General features: G+C 34.4%; 1 protein-coding gene across 7 annotated transcripts in view; it reads left to right on the top strand.

The window, feature by feature from the left end:
* The window catches only part of EXOC6 (exocyst complex component 6), an 88,558-nt gene that overhangs the window by 33,063 nt on the left and 29,651 nt on the right, over positions 1 to 25,844 (top strand). For 3 of the 7 annotated variants that reach the window (XM_066191188.1, XM_066191191.1, XM_066191189.1), the window contains exons 9-19: positions 3,251 to 3,334; positions 3,428 to 3,474; positions 3,850 to 3,970; positions 5,833 to 5,904; positions 6,493 to 6,590; positions 7,687 to 7,792; positions 9,654 to 9,763; positions 10,798 to 10,909; positions 11,706 to 11,840; positions 14,987 to 15,166; positions 23,869 to 24,010. In XM_066191188.1, coding sequence (XP_066047285.1) covers positions 3,251 to 3,334; positions 3,428 to 3,474; positions 3,850 to 3,970; positions 5,833 to 5,904; positions 6,493 to 6,590; positions 7,687 to 7,792; positions 9,654 to 9,763; positions 10,798 to 10,909; positions 11,706 to 11,840; positions 14,987 to 15,166; positions 23,869 to 24,010 — 1,207 coding nt within the window. Of the gene's footprint in view, positions 1 to 3,250; positions 3,335 to 3,427; positions 3,475 to 3,849; positions 3,971 to 5,832; positions 5,905 to 6,492; positions 6,591 to 7,686; positions 7,793 to 9,653; positions 9,764 to 10,797; positions 10,910 to 11,705; positions 11,841 to 14,986; positions 15,167 to 18,277; positions 18,308 to 23,868; positions 24,011 to 25,844 lie in introns of all 7 variants that reach the window. The other 4 variants (XM_066191186.1, XM_066191192.1, XM_066191187.1 and 1 more) reach the window with 3 other exon arrangements.

The raw sequence follows: 25,844 nt of genomic DNA on the forward strand, positions 1-25,844 counted from the left end.
AGTTACATGTTTATTTCCTAATAGTTAGGAAATTGGAACTCCTAATAGTTCCCAAACAGACAGGTATATTGCTTCTAGTGTTAGTAGTTCTGGATGAACTAGCTGAAATGGGTGTGGGTACTCAGGGCATGAGCCCATGAGTTCTTTTGTATGCATCATAAAGGGCACTCCAGAAGGCATTTAAGGTGTTTTTAAGTAAAATATGCATGTTTGCCTTACTACTGGTATCCACACTTTTACAGCTCCCACAAGTGTTCCATGTTAGCCAAGTATTTGGATGAACGTTAAGAAACATATATTCAGTCTGAGTCTTGTGGAAATCAGAGTAGTAGCGAAAAATGGGAAGCAAAATCTGGAGATTCTGGCAGGGTGTGCCCAGATTAGATTGGATTCAATAGCAGAGACGCAATGGCCTATTTTAGCTTCTGTGAAACAGATTCAAGGCACAAGTTTACAAGGATGAAAACTTTTTTTGGGAACGTGGTAGCAAATTATTTGTTGTTTTCTTATCTTTCCTATGTCTCAGTTACTTTTGAAGTCAGATTACGTACAGAATTTAAGTATGAGTGACATGTAGATGATGTGCTTGTAAGTATTGCTAATCCTACAGTCTCAGCTGCACCTGCCTTCAAGCATTCAGGCAGGGTTATCTTCTTTTTATGAAATCCTTGCAGCTGTGCTACATGAAAGCTTGCATATTGAAATACCCTTTAAAATGTAATTTCACTGTAACTTTTTTTTTAAGAAAAAATGCAAACAAATCCATCATTAATTGTTCATCTCCCTGAAAAGTTGGGAGGGACAGAAAGACAGGCTGCCAGAACTATTGAAAGAGTGGACTGGTGGACTGCTTCTTTTAACAGAGAGCAGTGGGAAATAACACATTATTAAGAATGTGTAAAATTAAGCATACCAGTTGACAACAGCTACTAATTCTTTCTTTAGTTTAATAAAGGAACAGGAAGTAAAATTGATAGATGACAATTAAAAATAATACATAATTGTATTCTTCACTTTGACAAGAATCCTGAAGTTATAGCCTTGATCCAAAGGTATGCTTTTTGGGTTTACACGAAGAGTTTTCCAGATTCCAATTTTACTGGAGACAGAAAACAACTGGGAATGATATCAAAAAGGGTTGTTGATGTAGATTTCTGTATTTCTGGCCAGCATAATTTCCTTAATAAGCCGTGATAACATTATCAAGAGTTCTGCATTAGCCGCTGTTGGGAGTCCTTCTCATTTACCTTGTGTTGCAAACCATCTCTTTTGAGTTTAGAGAACTTGATGGTGGCAAAGAAGGGGAGTTGATACCAGACGACTTTGCATTTCTCTAATAAGGATCTTACAGCAAGTGTTACGTTCTTAATGAATTCTGTCTCTGCTACAGAACTGTAGAAAATATTCTAATTTTACACAGGACAGAAGTTTTCTACTCTGCTTCTTCATATTGAAGAAGAAAGCACAATTTTTATATCTCAGAATATTACACAGCTTGTGATTCCAACTTAGTGATGACGAGATATATACATACCAAACATAGACTGTATTTATGGACCAGTAACCTTTCTTTAGACTAGAAACTTATGAGAAATATACAGAAAGATCTTCTTTTAGCCCGTGTATTATGTGAGATGCTGTATATATAAATTCTGGAGAAGATACCCCTGCCCCTTTTGCATGTGATGTTACCTTTTAATGAAACACTGTATCAGTGTAAAACAAGTGTATCTATGGTGTGAAATAGGACTTGATGTATTAGCACTATTCCTAAAATTTATAACAAAACATGAAGTGATTTATTGTTTCTGTTGATAGAAACTCACGTAATTTTGGAAGCTGGGCAAAACAAATGCATTGTTATGTTATATTTTATCTTGCCTAGACTTTGCTGGTTCAGGGTGTGAACCATCAGGGTTGTTGGTGTATTCTGCTGTTTGCATCAGCACATCTGGTTCAAATAGTTGTTATGCCTGAATTGTTAATCATGACTCCATAGTATAGTGTGGTCTATAAATAATCATAAGATATTTTACATCTCCACTTGTGGTTTGGATTTGAGAAGAATAGCTAGTCCTTTTCACTTGAGAAGCTTTTGTCAGGACTGGGTAGAGATTTGATGCTGGAGGTGGTAGTCAACAATCTGAAAACTGCACTGAATATTTGGGCTGGAGGTGAATGGTTGGTATCTCTGATCATTATGTGTTTGTATGAATTGGAGCATACTGTATAAAGTTCTGCTGCAACAGACAGTTACTGTTAGTAAATTTATGGTGTTAGTAAACTTGCATCTTGGTTTCAAGTGGTTTTGTTTTTAAGCAAAGTCTCTCTTTTACATTTAGGCTTTCTTGGGTTTACAGTATTTATAAATATGACTAAATATTCATTATTGACTAAACATTCATTATTAACTAAATTTATTTTTTATAAAGGAGTTAGGTAAATAATGCTGGATTAATAGGATAAAATGTATGTAATAATTTGATTTGGAGATTTTTTGGAAGACCGAGTAATGGAATTCTGAATAGCCATGGCCTAATAATAGACTCATAAACTGAAAACAAACCTTAAAAATGCTAAGCTGCTTTATTCTGCTTGCATACAAATTGCATGTGGTTTGGTAGATAGATGAGTCAGTGTAGCACTGATTTCAAATGGACAGATGGTTTCTACTGAATGGTCATCTTAATGAGATGAGTAGGATGTCACTTGAATTCCTCATAATGTAATCTTTAGGCACAGAAGGTATTGTATTTTTGAGGATGTGTGTCTTTCCTCAGGCAAAGCTAATGCAGGCTGTGTTCAGATGTGTCATATATTCATAGAAGCATCTTTGTAACAACTTTATAATGCAGATACTTTCTTGAATAACCTAGAGAAATGTTTTAAGTGACAATGAGTTTACATTATACAGTAATAGGCAATATGCCTTGTCTATGATTATTAATATACTCTGAAAATTGTAGTTTAAAAATGGACATACTGTTTAAAATGTATAATGTTGCTTGACAAAATGTAGGCATGTGAGCAAAATTTATATTTACAGTACAGGTTGTAAGCTTCTCTGCAGAAAAAGTTAATTTCTGTGTATTTCATGCATGCAAAAGGTTGCTGGTGTCAGCTGGAGGTTTACATGTGGAATAAATGCAAAATATTTGCTTAGTTTAAGAGAATTCTACCTTTAAATTAAGAAGGGCCTGTTTCACACTGAGACACTATTCTTTTTTTGACTACTTATGTCTTTTTTTAGGGTGATGGAGAAATATTTGAAAATTACTACAGAAAACAAAGGAGGAAACAAGCAAGATTAGTTCTGCAACCACAGTCAAGCATGGTAATCAGTATTTTCGGTCTTGCCTTGACTTGAGTTGCAGCTAATGCTTAGTGGTATTTTTGTTCCTAAACTTATTTTCTTTTTCATTGAAAGCATGAAACGGTAGAAGGCTATAGAAGATACTTCAGTCAAATTGTAGGGTAAGTTTTCTGAATGAAAATTCATTTCAGTTTTACGGTGTTGATTCTTAATTCAGCCTGTGTTTGCCCACGGTCCAAGAACTTTCTTCTGCAAGATTCAATTTCTGCACAAATCATGAGGGTGGTTATTGCTGGATCTGAGCAGGAAAGAGCATCCAGATCCTACCAGCACAGTGCTCTTCCAGCAACCTGAGCTCCAGATGGCATGAAACAAACTTTTCACATTTTGACTTCATTCTGGGTGAAGCACAACACCAAACCTACCCAAGTGTCACTGCTCCAGTGGGGAAGGTTTTGGCTATGCTTGGGTGTTAAGGGTGGTATTTGCTCTAATATTAGAAAAAATGTAATAATTTGAGTATTATTCTGTTTTAGTTTCTTTGTAGTAGAAGACCACATTTTACATGTAACCCAAGGACTGGTAACTAGGACATACACCGATGAACTCTGGAACATGGCCCTTTCCAAGATCATTGCTGTTCTTAGAACACATTCAGTAAGTGAGAAGTTTTATCAGTATTGCAGTTTAAATCCTCTTACTTCAGAGCTCTATGTATTTAAAGCTGGGATAGCAACAAAGTGAAAAATTACACCTCTCTCATGTTTTCTTTTTCTTGTGATTAAAAATTGCTCAGATTTGGGAGGGAGCCTGCCAAGCTTTTGTTTTTCCCAACAGTATCAGGCTGTGATCCACAGCCATGGGCTATTTGCATAATCCTCCACTGATTTACAACTCACTGGGTCTTCCAAACCTCCTCTTAGTCCAGCAGTTTAGAATATGCAGAGTTAATCTGCTGTTATTATTGCAATCCTTCCTCATTAGTCTCAACTGACCTCTTCATTAGATCAGATTGAATAGTTCAGCACTGAAAGCACCACCAGGAAATAGTTCCTAATTATCATTCCAAATGCTGTGTTTCCAAAATAAACTCCACCAGCAAAACCCTTGCAGCTCTCTCTTCAATGCTATAGTAGTGTTATGTTTATGTTGAAGTAAAGGTATTGGAAAAATTTTGTATCACTTGGGTATTTCAGTGCATTCAAGTGTGTCTCCTAAAGTTATATTCCTACCTTAGCTGCAGTGATGCTGGATGCTGTTTCTTATTCCTCTGTGAAAAACCAGTGGAATACACATTGTTTACTCAGACTGACTGATAATAAATTGTTTCAGAGTTTACTGTTGGTGTAACTTTTACTGTCGGAAACAATACAAGAACTTTATCTTTCCCTTTTGAATGTTTACGAGCAGCATTTCCTTTATGCAATGTTATTTTTTGTTGTTATTAAAACTGATCTTTAATTCAAGAAAAAAATTATATTTCATATATACTGAGGAAAAATGGGGAAGAAATTGAGATTGCAACCATAGTTGTCATAGGACCTTTATTAGCAGTGGTACCTGAGGTGTTCTCATACATTTTTACTTCTTTTGAGAGGATTAGTGAGATATAGTCATCCAGTGTTTTTTAAAACTAAATACTTTGCTAGTTAATTGTCTCCATGTGGATGATGATTTAAAGGTTGAAAGTAATGTAATTTCTAAAGAACTCTTCAAAGTCTTGTTGTGTTCTTGGTCACTGTTTCTTCTCTATATGCATAACTCCCATCAAACCCAATTCTATCAGAAGCTCTCTAACATCATCCTACTGAAGACTAATGTTTAGATAAATAAACCAAACCCTTCCTTTTAATGAAGTATGCTAAGATCAAAACTTCAAGAAAGGTGAAACAGGTGTATATTATCTTCAACCAATACTATATTCCCATGCAGCTTTAAATTATTTTAACAGAGTTTTTTTTTACTTTATCCAGTATTTCAAATAGTGAAGCTGAGGTGAAAGCCTTAGTTGTATGACTCTACACCTCTGAGAATCAAATTTCGGTTTCAGTCATCTAGTAAATAACTTAATGTCTTGACCTTGTTATCATCCAATTTAAATTTGAAATTGTTTAGGAAATATTTTAATAAGTTTTACCCATACTGCTGGAAAAAAACTGTTTGAGGGGGTACAGCATTAGTTAGACCAAAGATTTGTGGTCGAAAGAATGTCCTGTGGAACCTCTCTGATACTGATTCAGCCAAGTGTGCTTATGTTCCACTAAAATAAATGTAATTTGCTGATTTTCAGTCTCAGTACACCATGCTGGTGTTATTTGAATCTCATATTTTAGTTGACTTTTTCTGAACTTTTACACCGTTGATAGTTTTATAAAAATTTAACAAATAGTTTTTTATAGCTGGACTAAGTAAAGACAAACAAATCTAGATTGTTTTTCCTTAAGGAGAAGTTTAATCTGTGATACTATTCTTTGAAAATGTTAAATCCTTTTAATAAAACCAGAATTTCTCACTTTCAGTCATATTGCAGTGATCCTGACCTTGTTCTGGAACTGAAGAATCTCATTGTAGTATTTGCTGATACTTTGCAAGTACGTACTGTATTATTAATTTAACTGAAATTCTCGTAGTCAGATTTTAACTTTAGGTGAGCGCAGTGTTCGTGTTACCATGAATCATATCTACAAATCAAACTCCAAATTACACAGTAATATTAAGAAATGTATTTCTTGCCTTAGGTCCTGATTTTCAGTATTGTGAACTGAACATATGTGTTCTGGGCTATCCAGCACGCATCAGTTATTCATATCTGTGTAAAATAGTTTTGTGATTTGTGTACACTCTTGTCTTTTAAAAATGCTTTACTTCTCATCTTAAAAAAGAATAGCATTCCAGTTACCATTAACTCTTTAGCTGAAAGATTGTGTGAGCACCACTGGAGAGTATTCTTGCAGTTTTTAGCAAACAAGGAGAAATGGGGCAAATTTCCCAATTCGCAGTATAAATACTTTGGTAAAAATTTACTAAGTCAACATGTAATAGTGTGCTTCAAGTACTGTAATTTGTGTTATAGAGGTGATAAGGTTGAATATAAGTCTTAGCTCAGACTTCTGAAGTGTTGTGATAGGAGTTGAGTGTATTGGTTCTTGAACTATACCCTCTTCGTTTTCATCCCGTAGGGCTATGGTTTTCCTGTGAACAGATTATTTGATCTTCTATTTGAAATAAGAGACCAATACAATGAAACACTTCTTAAAAAGTGGTCTGGATTGTTCAGGTTAGTATATCAAAATAATTGTGCCTTTTGTATTGCATCTATTGTTTTTGTCTGAGCTCAAGTTTTTATGATGTAATTCAGAAAGTATTTGTTAACTCAAGTGTTGTCTATGAATTTCAGGTTGGTTAGGTGTAAGATATTCATCACATGAAATGACTAATTAGAAGAAGAGACAACAAGTACTGCTTATATAGTTGATGGAAAGAAGGAAGGTCTCCAAAGGGACATTATCGGAGAACCATGCAGGGGAGACATCTGTTTCTCTTCTCTAGGAGTCTGACAATTCCAGGTTATTGCAATAGGGCTTTAGGTTCCTAATTTAGTTTGTCTTAATGTTTACTGTTGGCTGATATGCATATTTGCCTGACAAACTACTGACATTGTCACTATGTCTTCATTTTTTAATGAAGGACATTTTCCACCAATTCCTTGGGATCGTTTGATTGAATAAAATCTAAACCCCGGAACATGTCAGCCTGAGACTGTACTCCAAAGCCTATTTGCAGATAGGGTGTGATGTCTCAATGCACAGAAATTGTTTGCCATAAAATGTTTTATTATGAAAGACCTCAATATTAAATTGACCACTTAAGGTTCTCCAGTTCCTTGTGCTTCTGTAATAGACATTTGACTAGTACAGAAGTTCAGAGGGTGCCCAAGCAATGCCGTGGCCATATCCTGCTTGAAGTTCTCTCAGTGATCTCCGTTGACCATATATAGCTCTGGTGCCAAAGTGAGACACTCTGAATATCAGCTTTAGTGTAGGAAAAGTGCAGGTTTCCTTAATCAGTAGGTGTATTACAGTTTACTCTGGAGTGGATTAGTTGCTGTAAGGTTCCTTTGCTGTATTATGCACATATGAAAACACTTTAGGGGTTTTTTTTTTCCCTCTGTGATTAGACATACTGTAAAGAGTTAGCATATATGAAATATTTCCAAAGTAAACAAAAAATACTTGGGATTTGTAAAGTTATTAAAACTTTTTGAAGATGCAGATCTAAGTGTGGTGGTAAAATTTATATTTATTTACACATTTTAACACCAGAAAATACTGTAAGTTACATGTCCAAATTTTTTCACTTCACTTATTCACCAGGGATATTTTTGAAGCAGACAACTATAGCCCTATCCCAATAGCAAATGAAGAGGAATACAGAATTGTTATAAGCAAATTTCCTTTTCAAGATCCAGAACTTGATAAGGTAATGGAAACTTTTATGTTATTAAAGTTTGTGGAAGTCTAGTTGAAGACACTAGGGACAGTAATGATTTCTGTAATTAAAAAACAATTAAAATTTGAAATGCTAGGTCCATTAGGAGGCTAAATCACCTTCTTTGTGTGCAATTATCTTAGTCATAAGTAAATATAAAAATGAAAGATGAGTCATTTGCTCAGATGTTTGTGTGAATAATGAAACCCATTTGTTTTGTAAACAAATTAATAATAGATTTTACTTGATGAAGTCCTTATGTGATTATGATGCAATCTGTCTTTAGCTATATTTTGTTGCAACTTGTGTTAAATTTCACAGCATGCACTGTTGTATTGCAAAAATGCAGGTAAAATAGAGATTGGTTACAGACAACAATTTCTGTATTTCACTTTTAAATTTAAATACTTGTGTTTGAACATGTGGGACAAAAGAAACATGAAGGGACTGTGAATAACTCTGCTGTAATAGCACTGCAGTAGGATGTCCTTTTGTAGCCTCAGCCATTCTTTCACTACAGACTCTTCACAGAAAGGTGATTAACCTGTTCTGCTATTCAAGTATGATTTTAGAAATATGAGTGAAGAAATGGGAGCTCATGATGGAGTCTGTAGAGGGGCACTAAGTCTCAGAACCACCTGACAGTGGGAGGAACTGCTCTAGGGGGAAGCTGTTTTTCTACAATATCCATTGCTACAGATCCCTGCAAAAGTGAAAAGCTATTTTAATTCTGTGGTTCAGCAGGGATTTGCCAGCAATTTTAACATCTGCATGTCATTAATGCAGTGTTGCAAGGAAGATGAAAGATTAAAGGAGGTTTATGTGCTGATTTTTGAATGAGATTCCAGAGTGCTTTCTGGATGCATTCCTCCATCAAATTAATTTACTTAGCCATTATAATACTAAAATAAGTTAAATAGAATGGAAATCCCTTACAGTGTTGGAGGTATACTATACCCTGGATACTATTGAGCATGGCATACTTTGCTAATAAACTCCAGAAATTTTTATTTTGTACTAGTTTTATCTGCTATGCATATATGTATGATTACTACAGAGCTTTGGCTGTTGTTGATGGATGCTTTTTTCTAAAGAGAAGTTGAATTATTCATGGATGATACCAGTTGTTGATTATTTTTCTCATGCATTAGTCATAAACAGAAAAATAATTTTTTGTAAATGTCAAAAATTATGTGTTCAGTGCAGAAATACCTATTTAATCTGTGTACATTTAATTGAATTTATTCACTTTCATTCTCCCAAATACAGTATCAGCTTTAAAATCGAAGTAAGAAGTATGATTTTGTTATTACAAGCTTACTACTGTTTCCCACATGTTAATCCAAATTCCTGAAAATAATTCAAACTGCTTTGGTTTTTTGAACCTTAAAAAATAGTCTAAGCATTCTCAAGATACTTTGAGAGTCCCAGAAGCGTTGAACTTCTCAAACTTTATTTTTGCATTGCTTTTTTGGGAAAGAAAAGTTTGTATTTTTGAACCTCTTATCCCAGTTACTGCTATCGTGTTCATTCAGATTAAAAGCAGTTTGTGACTTGTTTTTTACTGTATGTTTGTAAATTGCTTTCTGCAGGGGCATCTTGAATTACATAAAATCTCCAAACTTTATTGTAATTTAAAGAAATGGTAAAATTCTATTCTGCTTATAAGCTGTTTAAACAGATGTTAAAACATCTCAACACATGCAGCTTTGTATTTGATGAAAATCAGGAAAGGTTTAGATAGATTAAAATGTTGATAATGTTAAGTGGCTTTCTAATTGTTGTGTTTAGTACCAAGCTCTTGTTGGAATCAATTTCAAGTCTAAGACAGTATTATATTTTATTTTCTCAGCAGTCCTTTCCAAAGAAGCTTCCGATGTCTCAGTCAGTGCCTCAAATTTATATGCAGGTGAAGGAATTTATTTATGCAAGCCTTAAATTTTCAGAGTCACTTCACCGCAGGTAAGCTTGAACTATCAGGAATGTGGCTGTAAAGTAGCTTGTAACTTTCAGGTGACCTGAAAATATATACCAAAATGAAAATACGCTTTCTTGTGTACTTGCTTGCTATGGTTGTTTCATAATTTACATGTGTATTTTTTCATATGTATTTAATCTATGGTTCCCAGTGCTGTAGCAGATATTTATACATACATGGATATGTATATAACTATATAATATGTGCATCGGTGAGCATTGCTTGGTGTGCTAAGCAGTTTAAAACATTGTTGGGGTTCTTTAAACAGTATTGAGCAGTTTGAATGATCTAGAGAATTTATTTATTTAACAAAGCATGTAAAGATTGAAAAGTATACTTTGATACTGACCATTTCAGGAATAATTGTTTAGCATCCCCGATTACCTCCTAGTGTTTTCCTTCTCAGCGCTTTGAGTTTCCTTTGCAATGATTTCTCCTGCAACAGAACGTGCTGCCTGCATGTTCACTCCCTCTCCTGTTCCAGCTTTTTCTGATGGAAAACATCACAATTCATCCATTTCCTTTCCTCTTCTGGCCTTCAAAAGCTTGGTTTTAATTGCATAAAACAGAATTCAGAGATTTGAAATCTGGAAGGTATTTGTGGCCTTGTCACCCACTTCTGCACTGTTAAAGATGTAAATTACTCCCTTTCACACATTCTTAATTGATACTGTTTATAATTTACACGTACTAATGAGCACATGTTGACCTCCTTAGTAACTCATTAAAACCCACAAATTAATCTTCGTGAACTGTTGTGTCAATAAACATGTCCAAAATCTAAAAATAACAGATTTTTCTTCAGTGTTGAAATTCAGTTAATGGATAATTTGGTAGGTGAAAGAGGTGTTCTATCTGCTAGATCGCAGAAAACTTGGAGCAACCAGAATTTAAATACACGTAGAGAATTCTTAGCATCAAAAGTTCCCTTTGCAGGCAAGAAATTAAAATTATTAAGTATTGCTGTTAAAGTATTGCTACGTACAGCATAATTATAAAAATAAACCTTTTTTTTCAGTTCAACAGAAATAGATGATATGCTCAGAAAATCTACAAATTTGCTGCTTACAAGAACTCTAAGTAGTTGTTTACAGAACCTAATTAAAAAACCTCATATAGGTTTAACAGAGGTAAGTTTTGAAATGCATATTCAAAACTATGGATTTTTAAACATTCCATGCTGAAACTATTTTTGTAAATGTAGATACACAGATATTGACACCACAGTATAAGAAAATCAAGTCATGTTTGTTTTAAAATTAAAAATGAAAATAAGTGTAAAAAGCATCAATATCTATTACATATATAAGAACAATACAGTGTTGGGACCAGGGGTGCCTTTTGAGAGACATGACAATGAAAGAGTTTTGTGGTTTTTATAATAAACAAAGAGTTGAAGAAAATAAGCCAAAGATATTCACATTTGTTTACAGGCAGAGTGTGATTTGTGTGTTCTGTCTAGCAGTTAGTGCCACTGATGTTGGGTTTCTCTCTCTTTCTATGAAAAATAGAGTGGAGTGGGATATAAGATATACTTGAATGCATCATTCTGCAGACAGTGTTGTGACTTTTTAAGAGCAGTAAATTTAAAAAACTATCAAATGGTGCAGTTTAGTGATTATATTTCAGCAATATATTTTCCTTCATTTTCCATTTTTTAATTCTAAACTATCAGTTGGATTTATTTTACTGAGTACGTGTCTGAAATCTTTCTTTTTGAAGTGGTGTAATTGCTATTTAAACTACATTATTACTCCTTAGTAGTATTTAAATACAAACTTGAAAACTAACAGGAAATAGGTGGTAACCTGAAGTACTGAAATGAATTTCTAGTAGCATTGTTCCTGAAAGAAGTAACCATTTACAAAATTAAATGACAATAGGTGATATAAAAAGATTTTTACAAGTATTTTTTGTCTCTTGTAGCTCGTTCAAATTATCATCAACACAACACACTTGGAGCAAGCCTGTAAATACCTTGAGGATTTTATATCTAACGTTACAAATATTTCACAATTGACTGTTCACACTGCAAGACTTTATGGACTTTCTACGTTTAAGGTATGGTATATCTCATCTGTTATATGACTGTGGCTGAAAAGTTACGTAAATGAAGCTTTTTAAAACAAGAAGGGTGAGGGCAAAGCTGCATGTCTTCTCATCTTTGTTTCTTAAATAATTCTGAACTCTTAAGCATTCAGTTGTAACACTGAGCAGATAAACAGTGGTTTTTATGTTATTAGTATGATCTGGAATATGTCAGTATGTGAGAAGCCTCAATATTATCTTTCAAGTTATTTTTTATTAAGTTGTGAAATGGCAGTCAAAGCTTAACTTCACCAGAAGCTTTAATTAGATTAAGCTCCAGTTTGTGTAACTTCTCCCTTTTTCTGAATGGAATCAAGCAAACCAGCTACCTTAATCTAAAATGTTTGTATCTATTTTTTTATTCTACAGTAGAATTATTTTGTGATGTATTTTCAAAGAGTGTAAGTATTAGCATGAAGGAAGTATTAACAACTAGTTCTTGAACTAGAGTTATTCTATGATATTTTTAAAACTTAAACTGCAAAACAAAAGTAAAAGTTGTCAGGGATTCTACAGCAGCTGCAACTTGTACTTTAGATGTTTGGCGTTTTTTCCATGTACACTGAAACAAAGTAGTGATTTCTTGTATTTATGGGGTAAAAAGGATTAATCCCATTGAGAGAGTTCTGTTTTCTGCAATTCGTTTTATCTCTTGATGCAGTATATAGCCTATCCTACTGTAATATACCCTCTGGCATAGCTGTTAAAAGGTGGGTGAGGTGGAATAAGGTATCATCATTGCAAGACACTTCATATTTCCAGTTGATAGCTAACGATTCTCCCATTAGCTGTTGCTTGTTTTGCTAAGGATTTAGTGCGTAAGGCAAGACAGAAAGGTTGTGGCCTAGCAACCATACTTGGTTACCATTGCCCTCCCAGCAGCTTTAATAATTTTGGTCCAGGGTGCCTAGTTTGCTTGTGTGCCAATAGTGCATGTGTGTCTTGGAATTTGTGTATCTATAGCTATTTTCCTCTAAGGGCAATTCATTATCTTTTTACCAATCAAACATGCATTCAAAAACACTTAATACAGCCATGGTCTTTGATTTCATTAAGGGGTAATATATTCTTTATCCTTGAATTTCATTTAATAAGTGCATTTGCAAGTTGTTGGGTTTTTTTGTAGATTGCTAATGCTGTTTAACAGTTATGTTTAACACTCCTACAAACTAAGTTTTGTTGGAAGGATTCAATGGGGTGTCTGTTCTTAGTGAGTTTAGCATCTATGCACTTTGGAAAAATATGGGATAAATGCTGGCAAACAGAAGGGTTTTTTTGTGTGTGTGGTTTCTCTGCTGTCTACTTGCCTGGAGAATTTGTTAGCACAATGTTCTCCAATTATAGTAGAAAATTCTTTTCTTGTTAATCCCTCTCTTTCTCCTTTCTATTGTAATGAAAAACTGCTCACAGTTCCCCAGCTGGGCCCTCACAGAGTTTGGTATGTTCTACTGTTATTAAATTCATCTCCTGGTGGCAAATTGTGTCACCTCCATTCTTTCAGAGTGGTCAAAAATCTCCTTTTATTAGCAGCATTGGTCACGTTTACATTCCATGAGATGAACTTTTACATCTACAGTGTATTTTTTTAAATGCAAAACAAAACCAGGAGGACAAGTCTTGCCATTGCCAGAAAACAATTTTAACTGTTAAAGGTGATACAACCACTCCATGAATGTCTTAGATTAAAAAAAAAAAAAAAAATCCAATTCCAAACAAAAAAATAATTGAAGCAATTTTGCTCTAAACCTAGGCAGATGTATAAGTCCCATCATTATAAATGGTTGCAACTGAGGTTTTGTTGCTAATTAGAAACTTAAAATGTAGACTTGACTTTAATTGAAACTTTCTTAGTCATGGCCGTCTACAAAATTGTGGATATCCACATACTCCTTTGACATGCTGACAGGTTCCCAGCTTCTTGCACGTTGGATTTGGAGACCTGTTCAGTGGAGGCTTTCTCAAGTTGGTTTGGCAGTAAAAATGCTATTTTAGTGAATCATACTTCGATATTTATTTATGGCAGGGCCGCATACTTTCTTGCTTGCTTCTGAAGTGCCTCTCAGCCTAGGGCCTGATTGAAGACTAAATTTGGCACACTCAGTCTGAGGACACCTTTAAGCATAATTGTGAATATTTTTATTTTTTCTTTTGCCTTTCTTATTTACACTTTTCTCAGATGCCATGGTTTTTGGATGGCTTTCTTCCAGAGGAAAGTAGTGATGGGAGTTTCATCTGCTTTTTTGTTGCTTCAGTATATCCAGGCTATTTTTACCTACTTAAAACCTTAAGCAATTGATCCATTTGATTTAAATCAAGTGTCTTACTTGAGTTATTTCTCCATATCAATGAAGAAAATTTTATGTTGAGCCCAAGTTAGAAAGATGCTCAATATCTTTAAACTCCAGGCTGGCAAAAGTACAACTTCCTAGCAACACACACACAAGCATCTGCACATAGATCTTTTTGCATCTCTGAGTATGTCCCCTGTGCAAACAAGGCAGAGACAGCATTGTCAACTCAGTTCACAATAAATGCAGAACTTTGCTGTTCCAAAGAGTAGAATCCAGGGTGTGGCAGAACAAAAGTAGGAGCACTGGGGAGTGCTCTGAATCAGGCTGTGTGATGATCAGTATATTTAAAGGAGGATGAAAAACTATGAGTATTCTTCAGATGTGCAGCTTTAAGACAGTAATTACATAAAAATCATGTGATTGCTTGACCTCTGTCCATAAAAGACAAAATTATTAGGTTCTTTTTTATTTTCTTTGTAAAAGAGAAATCAACTTTGTGTCAGGGTTGATAAATTTGTAAGGGTGAAATAAAGATGGATGTTGTGAAGAAAATAAACAAATTGCTTTGTTTTCAAATTAACTTGTCTGAAAACTTTGATTATTCTGTAAGCACTCACAGTGTTATAAACACTCATAGTATGCATTATGGGAGTGTTTTGAAAACCAGAGCCTCAGATGTAAGACAGACATTAAAGTACCAATTTCAATAAAATATTTTTTAATCTAAGAAAAACACAAGACTTCAGTTTTGTTAATGGATATAGTTTTATCTGCATTAATAATATTTTAGGATTCTGACAAGCATTGCACAATTTTTTTTTTTTTCAGGATGCAAGGCATGCTGCAGAAGGAGAAATATATACAAAACTTAACCAAAAAATAGATGAATTTATTCAGATTGCTGATTATGATTGGACAATGTCTGAGTCAGATGGAAGAGCCAGTGGATATTTAATGGACCTAATAAACTTTTTGAGAAGCACGTTTCAAGTTTTTACTCATTTACCTGTAAGTGTTCAAAATTAAGTTTAATTTCAAGCTATTTGAACATCATTTTATTTTAAAACAGTAAGGTTTGAACAAAAAGTTCTGGTTTTTGATTTGTGCGCATGTTGACAGCTGTATTTTCAAGTTTTTCTCAGCACAAAAGTATTGCCAAATGTGTATGAGTAGGTTGGTGGAGCTTACCCATCAGAATACTTAGAAAATACTTTCAAATACTATTGTCTAATTATTGTTACCAGCAACTAATATACAAATAGTGTAAGAACTCATGCAGTTTTCTAGAGCCTTTTTGGTTAATCATCTCGGTTTTGTGTGCACATACATTGGTTCAAAAAAATGCAGAATTGGTATAAATCCTGCATTTTTGTATAAGATTATGAAGTTCTTGTATACTCCAAGGTTTTTAACTAAATATTTTTGATCATAAAAGTTATTTGATTCTAGTTAACAGAGCTTCATTGAATGAATCCTTGTTCATATTTAAATATATCCTGTGTTATTTTGTCCCAGGAAAAAGGGTACTGTTAACCTGTCTTACGTGTGAATTGTTACATTCTGTTGTCTGATTTCCCCTTGCCTTCAGATAAAAAAAACTATTTCTAGTTTGGCCTATCATCATAATGGTATCATCATATATCATGATATCATTATGATAATATCGTAATGATACCCTCATATAGCTTTATAGGTCTGGAGTGACTTCAGTAAGTAATTCAAGCTACGTCTGCCTTTTATCAGCTTGTCCTTGGTTGTTACAGTCACACTGATGTCTGAGTGCTTTGCCTACCTGCAGTGCTTATAAAGAATAAGTCCTCAATGCATAGGATGTTTTGAGGCTTCAGACTGAGAGAAAAAATTTCTTTACGTGCACAGCAAGATGTTGAAGTTGCTCGCAGGCTTATCTTGTCTTCTGGTTCTTACACAGAGACTGTGATTCTTCAGTCTCCTGTTCTTTTAACTGACTCAAAGACAAAGCCCACTCAAAATGTGTCATGTGGTACTGATGTGAATGTGTCATGTGAGGCATGTGCTTCTGTGCCAAATCAGTGGAGCGTTTTTTGATAAAGAATAGCAAGTTTGTTAGATAGTGTAATTCATTGTAACTTAGTATACAAAGCAGCGTGAACAAATGGCAGTGCTCCTCAGTGACCAAATGCATGTGGCAGTTAAGGGATGTGAAATTTGTAGAGCAGGATGTACAGAAGTCTGTCATGAATGTATATTGCTAAGTGGCTGTTCAAAAATGAGCCACAGACAAAATGAAGTAAAGTGTTAAGAGGAATGCAAAGAAGCAGCTGTGGTATTAGGACTTAAAAAGTGTGGAAGGTATAGAATTAGGTGCCTGGGGGTACAAGTCAGCCTTTGGAGAAAGCTAGTTTCTGTAGGGAGGTTATTCTGTAATTTCAAACTCTGGTCATGTGACAGGCAGGATGTAGAATTCTATGGACAAGTAGTCTGCTGTGGCAAGAGGTTTCTTGTATTTGTTTACTTATCCTGCATTTAGTTTCCTATTCTATCTTGGCCAATTGTTGAAACATACTGTCCTGTGAATGTTGTGTGAGCTGTGGAGTTTATATGAAAATGTGTGCACACTATGATGATTCTAGTTAGATTTGTACTAGTAAGTTATTTTCATTTAGAGAAACTTTATAGCAAAGGTATTTTCCAAGATTAGCCCAGAACCAGGTTCTATAACTCATTAAAATAGTAAGTGCTTTGGAGTGATAAACAAAGCTAGATTTTCACATGCTATGATTAAGGTTTGGAATAGTTTTAGAATTAATTTTCATTAATGAATCATTCCATTAATGTCATAGCGCTGCTTCCATAATAATTTTTGTATGGCTGGCAGAAACACTCCACTGCTCAAAATTGTTTATCAGAACCTTTTCTTTAATTAGAAGTCAAAGAACAAATTCCTAGCACAGTGGCCACAATTCTAGTAAGCAAAAGAGTGGGGCAAGTAGAGAGGTCTCTTCTCTTCTACCTTCACACACCCAATTGTGTTAGAGGGCATTGGGCTAGGACTGGGGACACTAGTTGGCCAGACTAGTTCTTTGTTGTCACACTCCAGGATCAGTGACTTTCTCTTTGGTATTGTTTCAAACACTAGTGTGCCTGTAGAGGTGTTATAATATGTTCTTTAACAATTTTTTTTTTTGGTTGCAGTCATTGGGTTCCTGTCATTAGAATCTTGTTTTATTTTTGCTGTATGTATAATGCTGTGTAAATGCACAGGGGTATGTCTCCCTTTGTGCTTTCCTGTGGGGCTGTACTGAAGTATTTCTGTACCAATGTAGGCATATCTTTTCAAAAATACATCTTACGTTGTATATCTGTTTTATGCAATTTGTATTATTTTCATTGGAATATTAGAGCTCTAAATCAGGTAGACCATGAACTGTACTGAATCTGCACACAAAGTGACCTAAGTTAGTTGGGCTCTGATATTTCTGTTGAATCATTGGAAATGTCTTGTGTCTCCAAAGCTTTTTTTCCCTCTCGAGTTTTGCATGTTAGTTTTCTCTTCTGTGTTTACTGTACTTACAAAGCAATGTTGGAAAAGTAAACAGCTTCCTTCCACCCTACAGTTACATTGCCTTAAGTTTTATGTTAAAATTTATTCATGGGTCATGTTATATGTAGATTCTTTCTATCCTGAACCATTTTAAATCTTGCTTGAACAAAGTATGTTAATAACATACAGATAGCCTCTGTAAGCCATTATAGTGAACATGACATTTCTTTTTTAACCTAAGACTTTTGGACTGTATTCTTTCTTGTAATGAAAAGTTTCTGGAAAGGCATTTCAATGGACACTGTCATTTGAAGTTTGCTACTTTGATATTTTGGCATACAGTTCCTGATTACAGAAAAACATATTATTGCCGAATTAGAATTATTTAAGTTATAATCTCTTTGTTACACTTCATCAAAATACTATGTAAGTTCGGAGGTTTAAAAAAAAAATATTATTTAGCTATAATTGTTCTTTTTGTAAGCTTTTCCTTATCTTTTATTGCTACCAATTTTTTTATTCTTTTTTTTTTTTTTTGAAGTTGACAGTACATCTTAATTTTTTTGTTTTGATTGCCTTACTGGTTTCCTTCTCAGCATAACAACAATGACCATGCAGCTATGTCGGTAAGTAGATGCAAGATGAAGAAAAAAAGCATGTGAACAGAAAAACTATTAACTGCCTGCAGGCTTATTGCTTCAATTTTTAATCATTTAATAAAAAGACCCTTTCTGTTTTGTTGATAACTTGCTGTGTACCTTGTGTGGATGCATGCAGGGATCAGGTTAATGACTAACATTGGGCTTTCATAGACTGGGACAGACAGCAGGAGTCCTAAAAACCTTGCAGAAGGTTGATGGGGTGTGCCTTGCATCCCAAATGAGGTAATTTAGAGACTGAGACCTCTTGAAAGAAAGGTCAGGTATCAAAATACAGCTGTGAGACATGCATACAGAATTAGGATAGAGTGATAGAGCTGAATAAAGAATCAGTGAAAGTTCCATCGTTCCTCTGATACATTTGTCTGGGGTCAGGGGAATGTGTGTTCTGGTGTTAGTTTTTTGCTTTTTAAAATTTTTTTAAGAAGCTGATGAATTGCATTTAAGAATTCTCCCATCCCCTGGTTATTTTCAGGTTGTAATTTTTTTCATATGAGAAATTTATTTTGATTTGGCATAAGCATTGCTGTGATAATGAAAGTGATGAGGTTAATATTAATAAAATTACTAAAACCTGGATTATGGATCTAGCAGTTGTTAGGAGCCTAGAGCACAAGTTACGAGTGGAGGTGTAGGGAGGTGGAGTGTTTAGTCTGTCAGAGAGAAGGCTAAGGAGAGATCCAGTGGCAGCCTACAACCTCTTGGAGGACAAATACAAAACTGATGGAGCCAAACTTCTTGGCTGGACTGACAAATTCAGATGTGACTGGGGTCACACGTAGAAGCTCGGGGGGTGGAGCTTTGATATGAGGGGGAAGGTGTGCTTGAAGAGTAGTGCAGTGTTGAAGGAGATTGCACAAAGTGACTGCTGAATTCCCATCCTCAGTTACTTTGAAGGGTCCACAGGAAAAAAGGTCAATGGACCTGAAGCAGTGTTGGCAGCAGTGCTCCAAGTAGAAGGTTGGACTTAGATGACAGTGGTGGTTCGTTCAGTCAACACTTCTATCATTTGAATACTCAGCATCCTGGTGAGCTGTCAAGCCAATAGGTGTCATGAGCTCTGTGTTTTGTGTAGAAATATTTCCTGTTAGTATTGTACAGGTCTCAGGCTGCTGGTTATTTCATGAAGGAGGGCTAGCAGAATTTCAGCAATGTAGAACACAGAAGCCATGTGGCTTTTGGAAGGTTATAATTGGAAAGCCATGCACTTTTTAATGGTTCTTTTTTCTGAATTCACAAGATTTTAGTCTTTGGAGATTATGTTTATGTCCCATTTTAAGTTCATCTTGCAGTTTATAGTGCTGTTAAATGCTTTGAATCGAAAAACAAACTAAAATTTCATTGCACAGCCACTGATCTCATGAAATAAATTGGATGACCAAATTTGTTATTAAGGAGCTAACTTTTTTAGTTTTATTTTGAAGAGTTAGGAAAAAATGTTACCTTATATTTTCAGATCAGTTAACTGGAAATTATAGTGGGTTTATATGTAAGTGGTTTTAATCTAAGTTTAGAATTAACTGAAATTTTATTCTTGGTATGGGCCTTGTCAATACAAAGCTGGAAAAGAGTGGCCATTGAAAAGAGACTGTTGCAAATTACTTTCAATTAGGTATTTTTCATTGTTTCAGTAGCATTTGGAACAGACACTGGAAGCAAAATTGATTCTTAAAAATTCCATTCATGTTTTTAGTATACTTGTATTCTATCAATAGTTCAAAAGTTGGAGTTTTTAACCTTGAGTGATAAAATTTGTATGTTTAATGTATTTGCGTTTTCAGAAAGAATAACATTATATTATTTCATATTGCTAAATTAATTCTTCACCTTAGCATCTTAGATTTAACAGATAAGTTTTGTTATTTTCTTTTTATGCTGAGGATGGCAGTTTGTGTTATTTTATTGTTTCTGTGATTGGCAGCAAAAGCCTCATTTCACAGCTTGCAGTGAGGGTGAAGGGGTGGTGATTTTCTGCAGCTATATTCAAAAACTGTCAATCAACAGCCTCCACAGGCTACTTAGAGAATGGGTTTTCTTACTGACTTTTGCAACTGCTGCTTCATGCTGTCTTTGATTGGCACAGCCTGGCAGGGAGGATGGATGAATCTGTCACTGGCTGCTTAATTGTGTTGCTGGTCTCAGCCTGACATCAGGTCTTTGACTCCTAAGTGGCTCAATACAAAACAAATTAGCAGATTGTAGTCATATTTCTCATTCTATATGCTTTGACTTTGTTGAATGCAGTCCATAAATCATATTGACTGACACCATAGTGAATGATGAAAGCTGCTTTTGAGACAGCTAGCATGGGTTTTAGAAAGCAGCACCGCGAAGGTGCCGTGGAAGGATGCATATGGCTGACCCTTTGGGAATTTCCTAGGAGCCAAATGTCTCTTTACTACAATTGTTCTAGGGAGAAAAGCTTTTGGGTCCTATAAAAAAGGATTTAATATGTCAGCAGATTCTCTTTACAGGCTCCTTTGAAATATAAGAAGTTTGTCTAAGGGTTTTCTCTTTTTACAAACTTGTATTTCAGCAAAATGTGAAGGCTGGGTGAAAAAACAGTTGCCTTTAACACTGTTAGCAGGTGTTTTTGCGTATAGAATAGGGTCCTTGTTTCCTAAACTTTACACTGATTGAGTGGAAGAATAGGTTTTGTAGATAGGAGCAATTAGCATAGGCACAGCAGAGACAATAGTAGTGTCTCCAAATGGAAGGCAACTGGGGTGAATGTGAGAAGCCTGCTGAATCTCTGCGTGCTGTTGAATATAGGTATTTAATTGCCAGATAACCATGGCCACCCCCATTCTCTTAAATAATAATAGCATTTTAAAAAAGCAAAATTAACAGACATCAAGACTGTTTTAAAATTAACTGACGTTCGTGTAATCCTGAAAAATAAATGTTATTGCTGTGTTCACAAATCCTTATATTTCCTCTTCAAAATGCTTTATGAAAAATTGGCAAAGAATTGATAATATGGTAGATGTTGTAAATTTGGAGATGAATTTTTAACTGGATCCTATTTTTTCAAACACAAATGTTAATTTCATTCTTTTCTGGGTATCATACATCCAGTGTATTTTGAACTGGGAAGCACTGAATTTTGAAGAGGATAATAGAATAGTTCACATTTCTCTAAGCTAAAATTCAGCATTTTGCTAGATATGCATAGCTTTATTTTTTCTCTAAATTTGAGATTATTAAGTTATTTTTATTAAGTATCAACCATATGTAGTAAATTTGTAGTGTTTGTTGATGTGTCATTTGAACAATAAGCCTGTAGTTCAAGTTACATAGTTGGAAATAATTTACATGTTAGGATGTTTCCATTCAATGAAACTTTAAAACCAACATTAAACGTACATGTATTGATACTTATTTAAAGTCAGAGTGGCTTTAGCTGTGTCATTTCTGTATTGTAATCATTATCTTGTGCTCCAGTACTATTGATATTTGCCAGATTATAACAATTAACTACACGTGCTTGTTAGAAATATAAAATTCTGTCATTTATTTAAGATAACAGAGGAGTACACATTGTTTCCATATGAAATAAACTGAATGGTAAAATTTTTCATGACAACCTATTAATCTGGATGAACTTTTATTACATTATAGTGGCAGCATAAATAGGACATGGAGCTGATTTGATGGAGCAGTACATTAAACAGAGATGCACTAGTTGTTCCATTAAATCAAAATGACATTTCCATTAAGTATTTCAAACGCACTACACTGTAATTACATGAACTGTGGCCCATTTAGTCCCCTTCTCACCTCCCTTTTTCCTTCCTTTTTTGCCCATTCTTTTTTTCTTCTTGTTCCCCCATTCATATTGATATTGTTCTGCTTGGGGAATAGAGCTGCATGTCTCCCAGTATAATTGCTGTTGGGTTTGGGAGACTTTTAAGCATGCTGTTCTTGCATTGTTTCTTACATTCTTTGTTGTCAGTTCATCTATTTTGCTCAAATATGTTATTTAGTTTTCTGAGATTTTCAATTAAGAAACTGACATGTCATTTTAGATAAAAAGCTCCTTACAGTTCAAGGTGCCCTAATGCTAAAAAAGATTAGCAACAGCTATTTAATGTTTCAGTGTAAACGTGAGGAGAGTTGAAGGCTTTCCATTGTATTCGCTATATTTTATTAACTTTTAACAAATAATGGATTTTTAAAGCATGAAGTATTTGGGGCTAATTTTGCTTTCTGTTATGAAAATTTTCCGCACATGAACATTCAATCATCTTAGCAAGTTGACTTATTAAGGACAAGATCTGGCTCTTCAGATGCTGGATCAGAAATTTCCAAACTTTTTGGGACACTGAGTTGTCCATTATATTTGTTCATTATTTACATGTGTTTCTGGGAGTCAACAGTGAATTGATCAACCTGACTTTGCAGAAAACAGCTGGGGAACCATTACTTTAGAGAAACAAGTGACATCACTGTACTGATGGATAGCAGTAAAACAATAGTGCTGTGTGCTCCGGTAGCTGTTACGTTCTTTTGCTTTCTTTTGTGTAAATGTGTTGCTATCTTTGTTTCAATATCGTTGTAATGTACACATCAGTTGAAAAGAGTGGTTTCAGTACATTAAACTGCAGAGATTCATATAGTTGCATTTGACACTCAAGATCACTCTGTTTTAAAAGATGGCAGTGCTGTGAATAGAATGGTGCCATCTGGTTTGGTAGTTGGTCTCAAGTGGTTTTCTTAACTTTAAGGTAGAATTTTGTTATCTTTAAATTTTTCTATACTAATTTTTAAATAATTATTCGGGTTAATAATGTCTGACTGTGTTTTGTTTTTTTGATCTCATATTGGGAAAATTATCTCAATTAAATGTAGATGATACAGAGCAATATTGCCAGCTAGACTATGATTGAGAAATTATTTCTATTTTGTACAGCAGAGGGCTACATTTCATTTTGTAAGTGGTTGATCACTGACGTCACTGATTTAATAAGCACCTGAGATGATGAATAAGCTTGAATTTTTAAAATAATTTAGCAACAAACTTTGAGATGGAATCTGAGCAGTTAAACTACCAACAATTAGCATAAACTCTTGCGAGAAATGCCCCAACCAATTGCAATCATTTTGGTTTATATAAAATTGAGGGGTTTTAAAATTTGCTGTTGTTAAAAATATGCAGCATGTTGATTTTCATCACATTTTTGCTTTCATTCTGTTTGGGGTAAAAATATTTAAATAACTTTACAAAGCTGTTCATATGCTTCAGCAACTTTGTCATTGTGTTGGAAATGTCCTTGTATTCATGAAGACTGTTGGATTGGTGGAAGAAATATCAATAATTGCTTTAACATCTATTTAATCTAGTTCTCTGATCTAATAGAAACAAATCTAATAGGTCAAAGAAATAACAGGAAGTGTGATCTCTCTCCTTCTAATCTAAGTTTTGTATAATTAAGACTTAGAATGTATATTAAAATCAAATCAAATGAGCAGTTCTTTAGTGACATATAATTTGTTTCTATTGTAACACTTGTTACTTTCTCTACTAGGGAAAAGTGGCCCAGACAGCTTGCATGTCAGCCTGCCAGCATCTTTCAATGTCCCTAATGCAGATGCTACTGGACACTGAATTAAAACAAATAAGCATGGGAGCAATTCAGCAGTTTAATTTAGATGTGATACAGTGTGAATGTAAGTATATATTCCCATCTGTATTGGTCTTAACATTGAAAAAAGTTACTTAGTGTAAGCTATATAGTGATCCTTTTCCATAATCTACTAAAACTTAGTCTTTTATTAAAAAAATAATTTTACAGTACATCTTCTTGTAAAAGTATTTATAAGTATGTTGGCGTTCCTGGGAATTTTTTTTTAATGTAACTTTTCTTTTAACTTAAGTATCTAAATTGAAACATGCATTTCTGTTACTCCTAATGGGATCATAATCACTTTACCCAACAAAGATCGAGTTTAGTACAAAATTGCCCAAAACGACTACATAAATATTATGTCTTAATGGTTAAGAAAAAAGGTCAAATGTCTATGAAATTTTAATGTTTCCTCTTGAGTTCATCTACTATGATACAAATTTTAAATGTGCTGTTATGTAGGGTTTCCTCGCTCCTAGAACTGCTGCTGCCTTACTGTGCAGCAGCAGAATTTCATAATATTGACATCATAATCATTCATCTAAACAAGATGAATTAATGCAACCACTAAACCATCATGTGCCTTCTGAACAAATAGTGTAACACTGAAGAAAGCTTGTCTGTTACAGTATTATTCTGTTTCTAATATTTAAAATACCAGCTGTGAAGCAACACAGTACTTCACTACTCTCTGTAGATTACCAATGCCCTGTTTCACCCTGGGATTTCTAGCAGTAAAATGCATCTTGTAGGTGACTTTCACAGTATGAACAATATTTTCATGGCAAAGAAGGGAGAAATGTCACTGTTTCCAGCTGTTACCTGGTCTTTGAGTTGTTTTCAGACCTTTTTCTTCTCAGGCAAAGGCTGATATGTGCCCTGATTGGTGTCATCCTAATTGCTGTTACCATTCTGTCTACCATTTTTGGTTGATGCACAGCAGAAACTTTAATCAGTGAAGAAATCTTAGTAGAGTTTTATTTAATCTAAAATTATAACATTTCATTATTTTAAAATAATGAAATAATATAAGATGACATGGTTTTTCATATGTAGCTGTCATTCTGAGTATATGGCATGGACAGGACATTCCAAAACTTTGGCCAAAATTAGAAAGTTTCAGAAAGCTAGTAACTTCAAAACTGAAAAATGCATTCTTCCACCACTGTGTAATTTCTAGCATGGGCTGTACAAGTGCTAATAGAATGAACTTTATTTCTTCCTTTGTGAAAAGCTTTTAAAGCATGCTGGAAAAAAAAACCCTGGTTTTGCACAGAAACCCTTTGAGTAGTTTCAATATGATTATGGAAGCTTGTCAGAATAGTGTGTTGCCACAAACCACATTTGCAGTCTGTGGAATAAAGGAGTGACACAAGATTTTGCTCAGACTGCTTTGCTGATGTGGTTTCATTCATAAGGTCCATCACAGGCACATTCCAGGCTTCACTGTGATGCCTGTGATTTATGTTCTTGCTCATCACCCTCCCCCAGCTTTATTCTTTGATGCTTTGGGATTAATGGATACGACAGTGACATTTCAATTAGTGCTTAGAGTGTGCAAATAATTCACAACTGTTGGGAGTTTTCTACTGTATTGTATTAATGGGTTTGACATTTTGCTTACAATAGAGTATACTGAGATGAATTTTGAACTAAGAATTTAGATGAGATGTAGAAAGTTATTAATATCTGAAGGTAAACTTTTAAAGTTTCTTGTGAATATTGTAGGATTTTTTTCTGGTCTTTACCATTATAATTTTATTCTTTCTAATATGAACTGGAGAGAGCTAAAAAAAATCAGAAAAATGTGATAACTTACTAGTTTTTTTCTTTTCTGTTAAAAAATAATGAACGGTCCAAACAACAATCCAGCAATC

The sequence above is a fragment of the Chamaea fasciata genome, unplaced genomic scaffold (genome assembly GCF_029207755.1).
Source record: "Chamaea fasciata isolate MVZ Bird 193981 ecotype frontalis unplaced genomic scaffold, bChaFas1.0.hap1 SCAF_9, whole genome shotgun sequence".
Taxonomy (NCBI): domain Eukaryota; kingdom Metazoa; phylum Chordata; class Aves; order Passeriformes; family Sylviidae; genus Chamaea; species Chamaea fasciata.